General features: G+C 40.8%; 1 protein-coding gene across 1 annotated transcript in view; it reads right to left on the bottom strand.

The window, feature by feature from the left end:
• IFFO2 (intermediate filament family orphan 2) overlaps positions 1-20,146 on the bottom strand; it is a 55,362-nt gene that overhangs the window by 19,398 nt on the left and 15,818 nt on the right. The window contains exons 2-3 of the mRNA XM_050931341.1: positions 2,252-2,312; positions 1,325-1,420 (exon numbers count right to left, since the gene is read on the bottom strand). Of these exons, the coding sequence (XP_050787298.1) occupies positions 1,325-1,420; positions 2,252-2,312 (157 nt within the window). The remainder of the gene's footprint in view (positions 1-1,324; positions 1,421-2,251; positions 2,313-20,146) is intronic.

Raw genomic sequence — 20,146 nt, 5'->3', positions numbered from 1 at the left:
GCATTCTCTACCACTCTGTTTAGCTCCATTTTGCAGAGTTCAGAAAGCCTGGAGGAAGCACTTGTACTTCAAATACGACCGGATGTTGTATTCACTACCTCCCTCAGTATGCACAGTAGAAAATTACAGTGGAAGGATGCAGCTGTAACAAATAGCTCACATTCCAAGTAACTTTCCCAGACATGAAGAGCTCTGGCGTAAGCTTGTCTTTCACCAACAGATGTTGGGCCAATAAAATATATTACCTCACCTACCTTGTCTCTCTAAATTGCTCTCCTTCAGACTGTATTTAACCCAGCAAGTATTTCTGTTTTTGATAAACCACCCAAAAAGGGGGCCAGTGAATGGCTGCATTTTTTTTTTTTTTTAGGAGTAGGGCTAACAGCCCTCAGAGGATGGATGCAACTTCACGGAGCAGGTTCTGCAAGCTTGCATCAGACTGGGGGGGCGGGAGGGGGGGATATAAAATTCTTATAAAATGACAGACTAGATATGCATCATGAATGATTTTAGCTACACTGCTGGCATCAGCAACTCTTCAGTAAAAGAGAAGCCAGGTGAACCTTTCATCTTACTTATGCATTTTCCTCTCACCTATATTTGCACACTAGCCCTACACACCCTACACATTGACAGTCAGACAATATGCTACGACTACAGCCAGACTGTAAGACAAAGTTCTCAAAACTGCCAGTCATGACAATACCAGATGCCACAGCTTTGGGGGAAATTGTAGACTCAAAGGAGGACAATGGTAGAACTCCAGAGATATACACAGTTTATAAGTTTTCTAAAAGGAGACAGCAGCACTGCAGACAAAGCCATATCCTGGAACCAATGACACAGGAATTAGGATAGTCTCGATAAGAGCCTTTCACAAAGGTAGAATTGGGACTGCCGTTTTAGATTTCCTTTCTGACAATAACTGCTTGTAGGACTCAAAACAAAATCACCCTGTATTAGAAGAGTACCAATGGCTGCATAATGGTTCAACTTTTACCCTAATAGCATGTGGATTCTCCAATGCATTATTTCAAAGGCTGCAAATTTGAATGAGTTCGTTGCTAGCTGGTGAGAAGGGAAATGGGAAGTCAGGGTTACGGGCTAAGCAGCAAGTTTAATGCATCTCTACACAGACCAGACAGGAAGCGGGGGGAGGGGGGTGATCTGTCTGATGCATTAGATCATAAAGGCAGCCATAATACTAACTACAAAGCAGCACTCATTAAAACCATAACCTTTTTATGAATGAAGCCATTTGCATGACAGATAGATTTCACAAAAGCAGGTGGAGATGGGCCACTCTACTTCCCAGGGTACTTACATCACTCATCAGACCCTTAAAGACAACAAGCTCTGCTTTCAGCCGCTCAATCTTATCATTTAACTCTTCCTGGACAGCGTCAGCTTCTTGAGCCTCCTATGAGACAGAAAATAAGGAAAGAGCTAAATATCTGGAAGCATTTACTTAACTGCTAAGTTTCACAAAGGTGGAAAATAGCTGGTAGCCTTGAAAGCCTGCCTGTACCACCTGCACCAACCTCAATAGCCCCACTGCTACTCTGCTACAAACACAAGGGGTGGAGGGAGCATGGGTGAGTTTCAGGACTGGCTTATCTTGCTGCTCAACCAAGAGAATAGTGGGAGTGAAGGAAAGGAGAATATTTAGATGGAGTGTGGTCCAGGGGTTGCATCATATCAGCATATTTTCCCCTACTTCAATCTGAACACTAAGAACTTCCGATGTTAAGAGAACCCCAATTCAGGGATTGGTTTTGTTCTATTAAGAAGGGTTCTCATGATGATGAGAGGCTAACGACTTGGACTACTGTAGCTGAACACTCCAAAGAAGCAACCCCTTTACCTTCATTAAGTTAAGAGATTGCCTTCTGCAAAAGAACTGATACAGGATTAACATCCCATTCATTGCATATACTGAAGAATAAAGATGCATTGCTTGAAGACTGAACTAAGTGAATCAAGGCACTCCTCCTGCTTTGGTCATAAAATTCAACATCAAGCAGCCTAAGGTTTCAAATATTTAACAGCTCTATCCAGCAGGAGGTAATTCAGCTGCCATAACTACAAGGGCTCAAGACTCTTAGGATCAAAGAGTAATTAATCCAAACAAAATATTAATTTTAAATTACCAGATTAAAGGGGAAAAACCTATACTATTATGTATTCTAGCTCAAAAGTTGGACGAATGGTGGTCAGTACTAAGGAAGTCCAGATCCCACTCAAAACCCACCTCTTGCAGGGTTTCCACCATAGACTCCAGACTCATTCGCTTTGCCAGTTCCTCCTCCCATCTGAAAGAAGAAAAGATTTGCAGACAAAGATTAGATCAACATTTCTGATTCAGTTTATTCCAGCCACAAAGATCTTACCTTACTATTTGTAATAAAAAGATTAGTTATTGTAGGTGTCGAGTGGAAAGTTTCCTTTAGTCTCAGCCACATGTGCGCACACATACTCAAACTGCCAATTTTCAAAGTAGCAATTAGAGTTTAAATTAGTTTACCTGCTAACACTATTTTCATTCTTTGACTGTAGCATGTCAACACGTATAAAAATGAGAAATTTCCACTGAAGCAGCAATAGGTTGAAAATCTAGACAAATTAGCCAATTTGCTACTTCTGGTATTTAGCCCTATAAACTCCAGGGACTAGTTTTCTTCACGACAATATCTTCAAATGCCTATATTTATTCCAGTTGTATCATAGAAGTACAGTTCCAAGCAGAGTATCTATCCTGCACGGGTGTCCTTGAATGCTCTAAGAATACATGACATATATGCCTTGTTACCGGCACATGCAAGAGGCACAACCATAGTAGGAACCAGGATGGCATTAAGGGAGGGTAAAACTTTCCATCAGTCTCAGACTGCAGGGCACACACTATTTCTAAAAACACTGTATCTTAAGGAGGGACAGTCCCGAATGATTTTTACACATTCTATCTCATCAGCGCACCTAATGCTTATGACTCAAAACTCTAGTCCCCAAGCACAAGAAATGGGGAGCTGGTAAGCGAGAACAGGGCATTTGGTCCACCAGGAGAGATGAAGATTGTTTAACAACATTACCACATGTGGAAAATGCTAAAAATCATGGACCAGCTTAGGCAAAAATAGACTAAGCTGCTTACGCTACCTCTTACCAGCTAATATTTTAAACAGGCATTAATGCCAGTGAATAGGACCAATTTAGGATAAGCGACATTGAGCGTAAATATACACAAAATGAATACTTCATGTACATTTATAGATCTGATCTGTCAAACTTTGGGCCTGTTCAATAAAAGCAGCAGTTCATAAGTCTGAAAATGCTGCTATTTGCCGACATGTCTGACAAAAATAATTGAACATGAGACACAAGGGAGGTCAGCAAGAAAAAATAGAGCAGAACCACTGAAATAGAAGAAAGGAAGGATGCCAAGAAGTCTGTCATCAGGCCCAGATCCAACCCTTTCCATTAGCAGATTTTTGAAGAAAATCTTGGGGGGATCATTTCTTTTTAAAAGGTTTATTGGTGCTAGCTTAATATTCACTGTCCTTTGAGCTGATGTCCACCATAAACCAAAGGAGGTATGAATGGAGTTAGATAGCTTTTTAGCACCTGTCTCCTGTTTGAGTGTTCTGAACTTCAATTATCAGAGGGGTAGCTGTGTTAGTCTGGATCTGTAAAAGCAGCAAAGAATCCTGTGGCACCTTATAGACTAACAGACGTTTTGGAGCATGAGCTTTCGTGGGTGAATAACCACTTCGTCAGATGCATGCAGTGGAAATTTCCAGGGGACTTCAATGTTCCCCTCATTTCTTTTCCAAGATTTCCTCTCATCTTCCATCTCTTTTTATTAAGATTATTCTCCTTTAAGCCGCTGTATCATTCTTGATGGCCACCAATAGTTTTCCCATATTTATCATTAGCAGAAGTATGGTATTGGTGGTAAGTACTCCACCAACAGGCTTACCATCAGAATTTCCAGGTTTTCTCATTTATCCTTGCCACTCATCTATATTGTGTTCCTATTTTATTCAAATCACTCTGAATTATCCTCCTCAATTTTCTTAAGTCTTAAGGTTCATGACTTAACTGCATGGTTTTATGTTTTCTTCCAGGTTGCCAGCAAACAAGTCTGGTCTAATACTGACAGGAACACAGGCCAGGAGAAACAGTTGCTCCATTAGTGACCAATACCCATCAGTCCAGAAATAGAATCCCATCTTCTCCAAAAAAAACAACCCATAATGCATATCTGCAGAATTACATGATTTGCTATACCTTCCTTGCAATATATGCAACCCTTACTCTAACACTGGACTAACTAGAAGAACCAGCAATTGAAATCAACTAAACACTGATTATATTTCCACCGATCAACGAGAGATGAGTAAAAAAAAATTTTGTAATCCGTTTTATTAAACGTTATTACGTTATGCTCTCTGAATAATCTTTTTAAATTAAGAATTTATTTTTAAACAGAGTACCTACTAAACTTTCAAACGCTCTATAATACATCCTATTTTGATGTGCTATTTATAAACATTAAGGCATTTAAAAAAATTATTAAAGACCGTGCCCCTTTAAGAATATATGCCAAAGTATGGTAATAGATTTAATCCTGCAATTTATAATTGACACTTTAGTTTAACATTGTTGAATTATGAATCCATCATTGGATTAGTGTGAAAATATCTGGCAATCATCTTCCCTTCACACATGGAAAGCTATATGTGGTGAACAAAGTACTGTAGAATTATGCAGAGGATGGCAACAAGGTTTCTTCAGTGGATTTTAACATGTCCAAGATTGTTGTTCATCACCTTGCTTAGGCCAAGCTTGTGCAACTATTCTTGAAGAGAAACATTCCTACAGACACTCATTCACTCAAGTTTAGTAAAAGCCAAAGCTTTATCTCTGGAAAAAAACAGATGCATTCCCAGCTCACTAAAGCCAATTGAACCCCAAGAAACAGTAGCTTCATCAGGCAACAAGGGATTCTCCCATTTAGAATAAAGCTTCTTTTTATAGTTTAACAGAAGCTTGGCTTCTGCAACCAGCAGTTAAAAGGAACCAGGGTCCACTGACTCAGTCAGCTAAACAGCCAACAGAAAGTTTCCGTTATGTAAACCTTTGGAATGCAGCAGGTCACAAAATCTGCGCAGACCTTTCACTCAACAAACGCCCTGACGGAGCCTGGGAATTTGAAAGGCTAGTTACAGAGTATGACTGATCACTGCCATTAAGAAATTTGCCTGCACTAATCCAGTAAATACAGTCTACCAAATGACAATTAAAAGCATTCCTATAATCTCTACTTATAGCAAGGTATGTTATTTTTGTTCACACTCAGACAAATAGTTTTACAGCTAAAATTAGAAGATGCAAGTCACGAATATGGAGGTCTACCCCAAAAAATATTTATTTATTTTAATCCAACTATGATAGGATTAAGAACGTTGAAAGGAGAGGAAACAGTGCATTTTCTGGGTCAATTTCATAATCTTGCCAGCACAGTGTTAAATCTTCCAATAGGAATAATTTCACCACATTTTCACGTTTATAAAAAAAACCTAGTATACTGACTGGATTTTATGGGACGATTGTGACACATTAAACAATTCTAAATTCACAGAGTGTATCATAAGCCCCAACACTCCCCCCCTCACAGACTGCAATAGGTTTGCATTTCAAATGCAGTTGAATGCCAAGGGATCATTTCAGCAGGGAAGAACAAAGGCAGCTGTGGGTGTGCTGCAATTTTCGGTCTTAATCCATGACCAGTGGCACCTGAATTTATCATATCCTAATACAGTAGCAGCAGCATTGACTAGGTCCTGCACTAGTGCATTACAATATGACAGGCTGAGCGCATTTACTCTTCCCCTGCCACTGCAGGGCAGAGATACTTGGCATGGTAGCATTACATCAACTCTCCAATATGTAACTGAATGCTAAAGTGGTACAGAAAGATATTACCAGTGTCTTTTCTCTACCAATTATTTACTGCCAAACAATCTAAAATATTTAGGCTGAAATTTGTATTTGCCACAAATATTTTAGCTTTCATTTCCAATGTCCTATCTGCATTTAGGCTGCTAGTCACATGTACAAGTAGCATCCTTATTTTTCAAACCTCATTTGGCCATCTCACCTTCTGGACTGACTGACTGCTTAATATTAAATTCACTACATGCAATATGGTCCCCTTCTGCTACATTGAGGATGTATCATATGGTTTTAGTCATTCATACTGCATTGCTGCCAGCATGCTGTCAGTTGTGAATGCAAGATAGCGTAACTAGATATTAGGAAAACTGCAGTGCGCCGTCTCAAGAGAACTCTGAAATGTATTACTTAAAAGCTGAAATGTTGAATACTAATTCTATTTAGGTGAAGAGATTTAACCCATTATTTGCATCCATGCCCAAACACACAACACAGCTCTGTGGGAAAATTTTTAGTAAATATTACATCCATATATTTTTACTAGTTGTAAATCAAAAGCAAGCAAAACGCTTCAGCTTCCATCCCAGACACTTCAGTCACTCTGGAAAACTGTCAAAATTATCATTATCATTCAGAATCTATGCACAGCCTATGCAGTAACAGCATTAACTTCCATCATTCCACTAGTTTAGTTTTTCCATCCTTATGCCATAATTTAACTGCATTTCATAGAAAAGAAGCATAAAGCCCCGGTTCCTTTAAGTAGAACGCAAAGATAATTTTTGTGGAGAGTGGAAGAAGGGTGCCATCTTTTAAATAATAGATTAAAATTATGTTCTCAGCATATATTTCTTCATTCCTCCAGTGGAAAAAGAAACCTGGGCCTTTTAAATATGGTGGTAATTTTAATCTAAAATTAAGTTTTCTTCTGAACGTAAGCCAGGAATTACATTATACTGATGATAAATCAGGGTTCCCATCATAAATCACTGATCAATAAAGTCAACTTGTTCTCAGTTTTAGAATGCATTCCCTACTGCCAGGCTGACTTGTCTCATGTAACACCTGGAAAAATGAAGTCACCAAGTTGACATCTGGGGAAAAAAACAAACAAAATCAGTCTTCATTTTCCCCACCACTCTTAACACAAACCTCTGGAGACTTGTTTTTTGGGAGAAGAGGGAGAAAAATGGGAGGAGTGGGGAGAGAAGAATGAGAATTGAATTGAAGAGTGAAGATTCAGTCTTCCAAGCAAATTAGATAATAGATTGGTTTTTGACACTATCATCCTGTATTTGCAGTAACACAAGTATTTTAAAGGCAATTGCTGCTACTGTACATTCGAGTATTGCAATAAGCAAAGAAAAAGACAGCATACCCTTGGGAAGGTGCTAACTACTGTGCATTGGCACAGACATATGAAACATGTACTAAGCAAGACTACAGAATTTTAGGCTAGCCAAGTTCTGCCCACTCAATTTTTCTTCCAAGAGCTGACCTGCAAGTCAACCACAGCACGTTTCAGATGCCCTTAAAAATCCTCTGCTTCTAAACAACCTGATACGCTCTGCATGTAAGGATACGTCTACACTACGGGATTATTCCGATTTTACATAAACCGGTTTTGTAAAACACGTTGTATAAAGTCAAGCGTATGTGGCCACACTAAGCATATTAATTCAGCGGTGTGCGTCCATGGTCCGAGGCTAGCGTCGATTTCTGGAGCGTTGCACTGTGGGTAGCTATTCCGTAGCTATCCCATGGTTCCCGCAGCCTCCCCTGCCCCTTGGAATTCTGGGTTGAGATCCAAGTGCCTGATGGGGCAACAATGATTGTCGCGGGTGTTTCTGGGTAAATGTCAATCATTCCTTCCTCCGGGAAAGCAACGGCAGACAATCATTTCACGCCCTTTTTCCCTGGATTGCCCTGGTAGACGCCATGGCACGGCAAACATGGAGCCCGTTCAGCGTTTGTTTTTGTTTTTTTACTGTCACCGTATGTGTACTGGATGCCACTGACAGAGGCGATACTGCAACGCTACACAGCAGCATTCATTTGCCTTTGCATGACAGCAGACACGGTTATCAGTCGTTCTGTACCGTCTGCTGCTGTCATGGGTGCCCCTGGCTGCGGTCGGCGGGGGGTGCAAAGACAAAAATGGGAATGACTCCGAGTCAATCCCTCCTTTATGGTATCTAAAAATAGAGTCAGTCCTGCCCAGAATATGGGGCAAGTGTACTAGAGAACCGGAGAGCACAGCCGCTCCATGTCAGATCCCGCAGAAATGATGAGCTGCATGCCATTCTAGGGGGTGTCCCTGCAACAACCCCACCCGTTGCTTCCGTCCTCCCCAAACCTTCCTGGGCTACCGTGGCAGTGTCCCCCCCATTTGTGTGATGAAGTAATAAAGAATGCAGGAATAAAACACTGACTTGTTACTGAGATAAAATGAGGGGGAGGCAGCCTCCAGCTGCTATGATAGTCCAGGCAGGACATTAAGTGATGTGGGGGAGAGGAGCCCAGCATTCCGCTGCTATGATAGTCCAGGCAGCACAGAATCTTTTCTTTACACATGAAAGGGAGGGGGCTGGTGGAGCTCAGCCTCCAGTTGCTATGAGGACGACGGTTACCAGCCGTTCTGTACCATCTACTGGGAATGACTGGGAATCATTCCTATTTTTACCCAGGCCAGCCAGAAGCACTCACGGGCTCATGACAAGGATGGCTATCAGTCCTTCTGCACTGTACCATCGGCCACCAGGCAGGGGTGGAGAGAGGATGCTACTGTTTACTGGTGCAGCACCGTGTCTACCCCGGACAATGTGTTTGACCCTAAAGGCATTGGGAGCTCAGCCAATAATGCAAAATGATTTTCGGAGACTGCGGGGACTGTGAAATAGCTGGAGTCCTTGGTACTCCCTCCCTCCCTCCCTCCGTGAGCATCCATTTGATTCTTTGGCTTTCTGTTACGCTTGTCAAGCAGCACTGTGCTGTGGACTCTATCATAGCCTGGAGATTTTTTTCAAATGCTTTGGCATTTCATCTTCTGTAACGGAGCTCTGATAGAACAGATTTGTCTCCCCATACAGCGATTAGATCCAGTATCTCCTGTACGGTCCATGCTGGAGCTCTCTTTGGATTTGGGACTACATCGCCACCCGTGCTGATCAGAGCTCCACGCTGGGCAAACAGGAAATGAAATTCCAAAGTTCGTGAGGCTTTTCCTGTCTACCTGGCCACTGCATCTGAGTTCAGATTGCTGTCCAGAGCAGTCACACTGGAGCACTGTGGGATACCTCCTGGAGGCCAATACCGTCGATTTGCGGCCACACTAACCCTAAGCTGATACGGTAATACTGATTTTAGCACTACTCCTCTCATTGGGGAGGAGTACAGAAACCGATTTAAAGAGCCCTTTATATCGATATAAAGGGCCTCATTGTGTGGACGGGTACAGCGTTAAATCGGTTTAACGCTGCTAAAATCAGTTTAAACGCGTAATGTAGACCAGGCCTAAGTGGTGCTGCTGCTAGAGACCTATGAAGATGCTTCTGTGGCACTTCAACACATATGTTGCTTCCTTCCCTCTCCTCCAAGGAAAGAGAAAAGCCAGCCTGCTTAATCAGCATCACCCCTGCAGCATAAATCAAGGCCTGTAGTTTCCTGGCAGGACTATGATGGGATACCAGATCAGCTCTTCCCATTGGAGCAGTGATGTTCGCTGCTCTGAAGAAATAGAGGTGACAGGAATTACCAGAACAATAATGCACAGAAGGAAAGTGAATGTACAGGCTACCAGGCTGAAAACAGCCATCCTCATATTTGTGCTGTGCAGGATATTAACTAGACAGCTGCTTCTACTAGTCTCAGATATAGCTATTTCTGGGCTCAAACATCAATTCCTACAATTTCCAGATGCAGCCAAAGTAGCTTTCAGAGCTGGAGAGGCAGATATTGCCAGCCTGAATGCACAGACTGAGAAAAGCCTATTGCTAGCCTACACCAAGGTTACTAGGATTGTTTTTAAAAATAAGATTCAGAAAGGGCAATTTCAGCACTGACTATTTAAATGTTATGACTACCTTCTAGATTCATGTTCTAATAACTATAATATAAGCCTGTAAATCTGTGAAAGGCCAGTCAAGATAAAACTCAGGATACATTTCCATTTTTCCAGATGCAACATTACATTCCAACTGTATTCAATCACTGCAGTTTCAGGCCTCAAACTGCCTCTGCAATCATGTGATTAAGTATTACACATAGCTTGGCATAAAGGGAAGAACTGTGTACCTTTTAAAGAGAGAAAGTAGCTAGCATATGACACATTGAACTAACAAGATAGAAGGATGCTGAGTAGCCTTGCAAGGACTAACACTGCTTTTATAGTACAGCTGAATCACATTTCAAACTCCCATGTTTCCTTAGGAAATGGAACAGTACACAAGAGATCAACACTTAGATGAGTTGCTATTCAAAAGAAAATGGGTGGAGATTACAAGGAAATTTGATAGTACCCAGGTGTAAATTTCTTTAAGTTTCCACTACTCATAACATTCAATGGAACTCAACTGAGACATCTATACTGAATTCTTATCGACAGATAATTCACAACTAAACCAGCTTCCCGCTCCATGGATCACCAAGGCTAAGCCACATGATCTTGCACCATCTCTTTACCAGTGTGAGCATTTAAAGTTTAGGTATGATTCTGAGTTGGGGGGCGGGGGGGGGAATTGCCATTTAGAGCCAGACTGTCAAAAGAGCTCAGCATGTTGATAAGCCAAAAGTTGTGTCTGAACCACATTATCAACTCCTTAACTGCCAAAAAAGATAACGAAGTACTCTTCATACACAATTAAATGAGGATTCCTATTTTGTCAAAAGAATTTCAAAGAAAAAATATTTCTTAGATATGAAAAAATGTAGCAAAGAAACACTGCTGTAGATGTTGTGAAGACAAAAGAAACTCTTCCTATGGTACTGCTGAGGTTTTCCCTCTGTCTTTTCATCTCTATGGGGTACCACACGGGAGGCTTGCTTAAGCTTGTTTATTGCTATGCTTTCTTGCTGTCATTGTACATGGGAACACACAAAAGAACATCTTTGAAGCACGAGAGTTCACCTGAACACTATCAATATGCTACCAATGGAAATACTGGCTGCAAAAAGACACTAAAAAACAAACTCAAAGATGTCAATATTTCATTTGGGTATGTGAGACACACCTAGTACTGCTCATCCTTTGTATATGAAGCATATAAGATGCATTCTCTGTGATGTGCCCTACCTGTAAGGACAAAGATGGGAAAATATGTGCATTCTATGCCAGGCTCAGTTAATTATACCTTAGATGTTCTGCAGTCACGGGTTAGAGACACGTTTTTTTTGCTCTCTTGTGGCAACATCACTTGTTCTTTTGTGGTTTGACGCCTTTTGACGCCCATATTTTGTTTAGGTGTATTCTGATGGGCAGGGCGTGCCCCATCATTCACTAACGTTGGCATGAGATTTGATGTTTTGCATGTTCAAGCCCAACCAATTTAATGGTTTGAGATTACTATGAGTAATCTCATGTTTGGGTCTGTAGTAACATGCCCATTAATCTAGTCTCCCCACATCTATCCAGTGATATCTAGATATCGTCATCATGGTTTATAATTGTGGTTATGATGCACTGATTTCATTCTAATTGGCATATTGCCCCAGGAGTAGCATCCATGCTGCCATACAAAGAATCCAGTTTCAAATCTCATGTTTGGTCAGAGAAAGACCATTGATGATACTACTTCTGATAGAGGATGCCCCTGCTTATGAGGAGAATGTACTTCAGCAAGTGGAAAGATCAAAATCTCTTGGTCAAATTTTCTAATGTGGAAGTGTTTAAATTCTTCCCCAAGCCCCTTTAAGAGTTTGCAGCATCCTAGTTTCCTTGTAACACAAATCCTGCCCCATACTGAACCCCATAATTGTAGGCAGGTCAGGGGAAGAACCTGTGTATAAGATGAACACCAGAATCCCACCAATTCATTGCGGTGACTAAGGACATACATTGCAGGTAAGTCTGCATTAGCAATTGGCAAACAATATGGAGGACTCAAGGATGTTGCAACAAAAGATGCATTTTGTCAAAACACCACAAGTATTTGTTGTTTACAAAGCCACACTAAGTCTTGTTATGTATTTTGTTAAAATAAGATTGAGGTGTGATATTACACCTCAGAGTGCTGTGTCTGTTATTAAACCCCTACTTATATTGCAAGATCCTCAGGACAGGAAACTGACCCATTCCATGGTCTGCACAGCACTGAGCACATAGTACTCCGATTATGTTGGGATGTGGGATAAGAGCTGGGATTTGTGAAAAAACTAGATGAGCATTAATGAGGTTCTGCTCTACTGTATAGGGATTCTTCAGATTTCTCTCAGAGACCAACCAATTTCAGGCCCAAGAGCCCTGGTTTCTTATTGAAATACAAATTAAATGCTATCTAATGAATACATTTTACATTGAGCCAATATCATCTGAATGTCTGATTCCATGAAGCCTGGCTCTTAACATAATTTCATTCAAGAATGCTGAGCTGTTATCTGTGGCTTACCACTTCTCAATTGCATCTTTCCCACCCAAACAACAAACCTGTTAGCCAAGGAATTGGTCATCTCAACAACATATTCCCAGAACAGACTATTGTGGCCAGCATTCATGTGTAATTGGTTTCTGTGTTGGAAAGAGACAGATTAATTTATATCCTCAGAGCTAAAATCCAGTAAATGTGTTTTGGTACAAATGCAGATACACCTTTTCTAAATGGGAAGCAATCATTACGAGATTCCTTTGCTCATTCAGGACCCATTTCCCTTTGCCCAGATTCACCAGTATCTGTTGATACTTCTTTAGTTTAAGTCAGTTTTACTAGTCCATATTCAGTTTGGACATGCAGCACTAAACGCGTATTGCTGCTCTCCACTGAAAGACTGTACAGGAGGTTGTAGCAAATCAGAGCAACTCAGAACAGAGCAGAACCCTCTGTATTTTGTTCCCATGTGAGCTAAGAAAGGACATCCTATTTTTGGTGGAAATGTTAACAAGTACTGGCAATAAGGGCTCTCTCCATACTTAAACCATGCTATTTCTCAGTCTATCAGGTTTTAGAAATCATCTGGCCTTGTTTTAACACATAATGAGTCCAGAGAGAAGTTGTGGAGTAAGCTCAGTAGATAAGACACAGGATGCTGTGTGATAAGATTTCACTGTGGTGTACAAACACACACACACCACCTACTAAAGACCAATATAAAAGCATGATTGAGACATGTGCTCTGTTTATACTAGAATGCAGACCTTTGAACACCAGGAATTCCTTGGGCATGAGCTGTTAAATATAAACTTACCACTTTGTAAAACATTGTGCAAATATGTTTTGTGATTAAATTTACGTGGAAAAATGCTTCCAAACCTTGTCACTGGAACAATAAAAATCTCTTCTAGTGAAGTTGTCAGGTTTTGCTTCTGCCAACAGCTTGTTCCTGAGAAGAACCCTAGCATAAGGTTGAGACGAGTTCAGTCACCCTTGGGACTGTCACCTGATATGCTGAAATTACCTTGGAGCCGTTTTCCCTGCCAGCTTGGGACTCCAGAACCCTCCCTTGTTCAGCTAGGCACACTAGCCTGCTGTAACACAGACCCAGGGTCTGGTCCATGCCCCCAAAGCTGCAGACTTAACAGGTAACCTGCTGAGCTGTTTTCAATCTTCAGCACCCAGACACCCAGTTCCCAATGGGTTCCAAACACCAAAACAAAACAGTTTTACTCTGTATAAAGCTTATACAGGGCAAATTCGTAAATTGTCCACCCTCTATAACACAGAGAGAGAGAGAGAGAGAGAGAGAGAGAGAGAGAGAGAGAGAGAGAGAGAGAGAGAGAGAGAGAGATGGATGCACAGCTGTTTGCTCTCCCAGGTATTAATCCCTTACTCTGGGTTTATTAGTAAACAAAAGTGATTTTATTAAGTATAAAAAGTAGGATTTAAGTGGTTTCAAGTAATAACAGACAGAACAAAGTCACCAAGCAAAATAAAGCAAAACATGCAAGTCTAAGCCTAATACATTAGGAAACTGATTACAGATAATCTCACCCTCAGACGTTTCAATAAGTTTCTTTCGCAGACTAGACTCCTTCCTAGTCTGGGCCCAATCTTCTACCAGGTACAGTCCTTGTTAATTCTAGTAGACATCTCAGGTGGTAAGCAGGGGGTTGCTTATGACTGGCAGCCCCCTTTGTCCTGCTCCACCCCCTTTTATAGCTTTGGCACAAGGTGGGAATCTTTTGTCTCTCTGAGTCCCCACCCCTCCTTCTGAATGGAAAAGTACCAGATTTAAGATAGATTCCAGTATCATGTGACATGGTCACGTCAATGTAAGAATGCCTAGACTCTGTTCTTCCTGGGTTGGCCCACACATACACAGGAAGGCTTGCAGGTAAATAAACCATTTACAACCACCTTGTCCTAGTCAATGGGAGCCATCAAGATTCTAAACCACCATTAATGGCCCACTTTTTCCATCATTACAGTAGGACCTCAGAGTTATACTTCATATTTCTAGCTTCAGATACAAGAATGATACATGCATACAAATAAGAGGAACATATTCAGTAGTTTATAACCTTTGTTATACTACCCTACAAGAGATCTTTTGCGTAAAGCATACTCCAGTTATATCATATTCATAAGCATACTTCCATAAAGCATATGAGAGCAATGTCACAAATGTTATCAGAGCTTTAATGTCACATAGAAGCAAAAGTCTTGGGTGCATTCTTTAAAATAAAATATTGATGCTTTTAACAAGCAAAAAACACCCATCAATGGCTTATGGGTAAGGTTCATAACTAATTAAATTATTTCAAGCTATTTTAAACTACGTGAATGTTTCATGCATGATATGCTCTTTCCAATAGCTTTAATAGGTGTAACAGACTTTCAGGTATGAAAACAAAGGACCTTTATGGTAATTCAATGAAGTAACATGAGGGATGATGTCCCTTTCCACACAGAAAGGAACCTGGATTCTTCCAGCACAAGAAGAAAGTGAATCCAGTCATTTAAGATGTAACTGCTTACTCAAGAAGGCTTTTTGGTACAACGTAGGACAGTCAGTTTGTTGTATGTGCTACAGGGTCTCAGCAATATTTTTGACAATTTTCTAAAGAAAAAAGTGGAGAGACAACTTGCTGAAAAGGAGTTTGCACTGTTCAAGTTTAAGACTGATATCTGAAATAAGTCAAGTTATATTCAGCTTTGTGACAAAGTCAGCTGAGAAAACTGAAAAAAGTCTTAATTTACCAACAAATTCATGATTGTTAGCATCTATGATAGAATCTCACAGCAGGAGACAAAAGTAATAGCAATTTAATTTGAAACAATAGCGTTGTCTAGAATGAAGGTCATGAAATCAATCCCTTATGTTGGCTGAGGACCATACTGTAGTAATGGGTAACTTATGAAGCCATCAAGCAGTCTATATTGCTGGCCTCTAGTTTCAGCAAGGGACCAACCTCACAGATCCTAGTCTCCTTCATTTTCTAACAACTACTTAGTTCAGGGATTCTATGTCAACTTGCATTCAGATCATGACTGTAAATGCCTCAACTACCAACTGACTTAAAGCAAACTCTTCTTCTCAGGGAAAGCTTTTATTTTCTCAAAATTGTATAACTTATGTATTGGGAATAATTGTTCTTAATTATTATATAAGAATGAGCACAGAACCTCTGCAAACAGATTTTACTAGACTCATTTACTGGTGTATTAGAGAAAGAAGGTTTGTGAAGTATTGTCTTTTATTGAATCAACTTCTGTTGGTAAAAGAGACAAGCTTTCAAGCTTACACAGAGTTCTTCTTCAGGTCTGGGAAAGCTACTCAGAATGTATTGAATTTCTTTCCTTTCCCCTCTTCCTACCATTTCACAGGATTCTCTGTTGCAAAATGGAGACAAAGCTAGGTGAGTTCCTTAGCTAGTAAGTATGCTATCAGAAGAAGTGAGCTGTAGCCCACGAAAGCTTATGCTGAAATAAATTGGTTAGTCTCTAAGGTGCCACAAGTACTCCTGTTCTTTCTACATAAAACAATTACCATTAAGCCTTTATCATATATCTGGGGCAAAAATACATGCTACATTGTTCCTATAGCATTGTAACGGTCATAACTGGACATTAAAATGAGCCAAAATAATTCTGTTTGTAACTGGTAATCTATCTGAAAAGCAGAAGATTAAGTTACTGTAAACATCCAGGATGCACGTTAAATATTTATAGAGCGCTTTCTTGCATAAGCAACACTAAGATAAATTTTGCCTGCTAACCCAGCTGCTTTTAATATGTGTATCAAAATACATTTTCCTACTTGTCCATCAGCTGACTATTTTAGAAATATTTCAGTATGTCAGTAGAATGGTGTTCTTGAGACAGTTTCTAATAATTTGGCCTTGGAGTGGTAGTATAAGATCACATAGATGCAGGACTGCTGTTTATTAAATGGACTGGCTTGGCCATTATTTCAAAGGGGAAAGTCTCGAAGTAACAACAGGTGCTATACAACCTTAATGAGAGGTTAAGTAAACAGAAAATAGACATTTAAGACCCCGAAGAAATGCATTTCTATGTTTATCTGTAAAATTACATCACCTGCAAAGAAGGGGGTGGGGGGAAGGTGAAGTGTCATCTGCACTCAAATCTTTCTTTCTGAGCAGAATGGTGACGCCACCCCAGATGTTTATCTAGATAAGGACTGCAAGGCCTCTGGGGACAAACATACCTCTGAATAATATAATTAAGTATCTTTATACTAAACTGGTTCAGCTTCATTTTCTGGGAAGGAAAAGAAGGAAGTTAAATCTGAGTGATCGAGACCAATTATCAATATAATCCTATTGTAATAAATAGAATTAATATCAAATTTAAATATTTTGATAGATACACTGTTCATGTACAAACAGTATGTATTTGGAGAAACTGAGAAGCACAAGTGAAGTGTTTTGGAACACATGCATGTTGCTCAGTCAATTTCCAGGACTCTAATATTATTCAAAGATGAGAAACTTAGCCCAGTGTTTCTAAACCTATTTTGCAGTTAGCATTCGTGCAGATGAACACCCAACATCTGAAATCCCTTGGAACATCCAACATATGGAAATGATCTGCCTGCAAGTGTTAATTCAGAAATTCTCATACATTAAGACCTCCTAAACTGAAAATGTCACTTGAAACAAGTTTTTAGAGGCCCAGCATAGGCAGAAAGGAAGTTGCTACTGTATTTTCCACTCGATGCATCTGATGAAGTGGGTTTTAACCCATAGAAGCTTATGCCCAAATAAATTTGTTAGGCCATGTCTACATCTAAAATTTTGCAGCGCTGGTTGTTACAGCTGTATAGGGCCAGCGCTGCAGAGTGGCCACACTTACAGCAACCAGCGCTGCAAGTGGTGTTAGATGTGGCCACACTGCAGCGCTGTTGGGCGGCTTCAAGGGAGGTTCGGGGAACGCGAGAGCAAACCGCGGCGAAGCTGGTCTCCTTTCCCGGTTTGCTCTCTCGTTCCCCGAACCCCCGAACAAGCAGGTCTCCTTCCCTGCGGTTTGCTGGGTGGTTCGGGGAACGCGAGAGCAAACCCGGGAAAGGAGACCAGCTTCGCCGCGGTTTGCTCTCGCATTCCCCGAACAAGCAGGTCTCCTTCCCTGCGGTTTGCAGGGTGGTTCCGGGAAACGCGAGAGCAAACCGCGGCGAAGCTGGTCTCCTTTCCCGGTTTGCTCTCGCGTTCCCGGAACCACCCAGCAAACCTCAGGGAAGGAGACCTGCTTGCTCGGGGTTCGGGGAACGCGAGAGCAAACCGGGGAAGGAGACCAGCTTGATTACCAGAGGCTTCCTCAGGTATGCTGGGATACCTGCTTATTCCACGGAGGTCAAGAAAAGCGCTGGTAAGTGTCACCAGCGCTGGATCCTCTACACCCGAGACAAAACGGGAGTACGGCCAGCGCTGCAAACAGGGAGTTGCAGCGCTGGTGGTGCCCTGCAGATGTGTACACCTCCTAAGTTGCAGCGCTGTAACTCCCTCACCAGCGCTGCAACTTTCTGATGTAGACAAGCCCTTAGTCTCTAAGGTGCCACAAGGACTCCTCGTTGTTTTTGCTTGATTAGTGTGTACTGTGGAATACAGTAGGCTATTGTCATAGTGCCCTGGTAATGTCACGTGATTCACATTGACAGCTCATCTCTGGTATCCTCATCATTGCTGGAAAAACTATAGGCTACAGCTTAATAGAATAGAGCAGGAAAAATGAGCACATTTTTAAATTTTCTGTAATATTTAAACAAATTAGACGTGAATAAAAATTAAGATGCTTACATGAGTTATCAACAGTGAATATTTCCATGCTCAGTTTATCAGTGACAAAACAACAAACCGAAGATGCAACTGTGACAGATATTTCAATCCCATGCAATATCTTTGGGGACCATACTGTATTAAGTTTATGAATGGTTTATTTATCAGTGTAGGCCAGGGACTGTATGCAACTCCGTGGGGGAGGGTCACCATAGTCCTCCAGGAACTGTTCAGAAGTAAGAAATCGCATGAGCTTCTGTAGCTCAGGTACTACCTTAGGGGTAGTAAGATTAACAAACAATGCCAGTTGTGACTTGACCATGTACAATTCCATCATTATGCAGATACCAACTAGGAAAGAGTCTTTCAGCAGTCCTCTTAAGTAGACCACAATTGGATAAGATTTTCAGCTCCTATCAGCCTAGACTAGAATTAAAACTAAACTAATGACCTGCCCTAAGAATACTTTTGCTTTTTAAAGTTTGATTTTCCTTGAAATTCAACATTCTAAGCTCTCAACTTGTCCATGGGAGTTAACTTTCGAAGATCGTGGCTTTTCCTCAAATACCAAAGGGGAGCATAGTAGTTTAAAGAATCTGATTTAGGGTTAAATTTTTTACTACAGGAATAAAAACTGAGAAGAGAGTCTTCACAGCCATTAAAAGATAGTTAGTGCTTTTTCATCCATTCACCTCCAAATAAGAGAGTTTTGCTTTCACTACAAATATGTTTTTAAATATGCTTTGCTATCTCGCTTCCTTTATTTAAGGACGTACAAATGCTAAGTGACATCTTATTTGATTCCAATTCAACATTTCCCACACACAAGTCTGAGATATCCTAAAGGTCATTGTTTCTGTGACAGTTCATCTTGACGTATGGAGTTCTGATGGACAATAGCTCAAACTGAGATACCAAGACACCTGGGCTCTGTTATACTAGGATGAAAAGCACTATAAAACTTTCGGTTACAATCTCTTATAACACCTTGCATTCTCGTCACTGCCAACTCCAGGTATTTTACAAAAGCGTTAGTTGTTCCACCAGAGATTATGATATTTAGCTTGACTATATCTGTTTTGCTGGATCTTACAAAGGTTTATCCACATCCTGGTTAAGAGTGCAGTTTCAATAATTCTGTTCCCCTAACTGTTCCTCAATTGAGTGCCCTGCATTTGAAGGTATCTAAAAGACCCTACTCACAACAATGCTAGGTGCTGTGTAGCAGAGTTGCTTTAGGATCTCAAAATATGCTGGTACCACCACTGTTGTAAAGTGCTTGGGCATGGATGCACCAAAATGATTGACAGACAACATTCCCACATGTGGACTCAAAAAAATTTTTCAAGGAACAGCAAGGGCTTGTCTACACTGGCACTTTACAGTGCTGCAACCTTCTCACTCAGGGGTGTGAAAACACCCACTCCCTCCCCAGTGCTGCAAGTTTCAGCACTGTAAAGTGCCAGTGCGAGATCCTTGTGGAGGTGGTTTTTCTATAGCGCAGGGAGAAAGATTTCATATTGGAATTGGAACTAACTGGAAGACTACAACGGCAGTACCTGAAAAGGAAGTTAGCAATAGAGCCCACGCAGGGAAGCAGGATACTAACCTGACACTTTTTGGATAACAGTAAGGGGTAATTACCTCCTCACCAATCTATCATTTTTCAAGATATCCTAAGGAATCACTCAGTTTTTTCATTGCAACTGTGTATCACTAACAATATAGGAGACTCTTGAATAGCCAGTAGGCTTCCAGGTTGAGGTAAGGAAAGAAATGCAAAACAAAACGTTAGTATAAGGTATTCTG

This window comes from Gopherus flavomarginatus, chromosome 21 (genome assembly GCF_025201925.1).
Source record: "Gopherus flavomarginatus isolate rGopFla2 chromosome 21, rGopFla2.mat.asm, whole genome shotgun sequence".
Lineage (NCBI taxonomy): Eukaryota > Metazoa > Chordata > Testudines > Testudinidae > Gopherus > Gopherus flavomarginatus.
The sequence above is the reverse complement of the archived record's forward strand: the minus strand, read 5'-3'. Positions and strand labels throughout refer to the sequence as shown.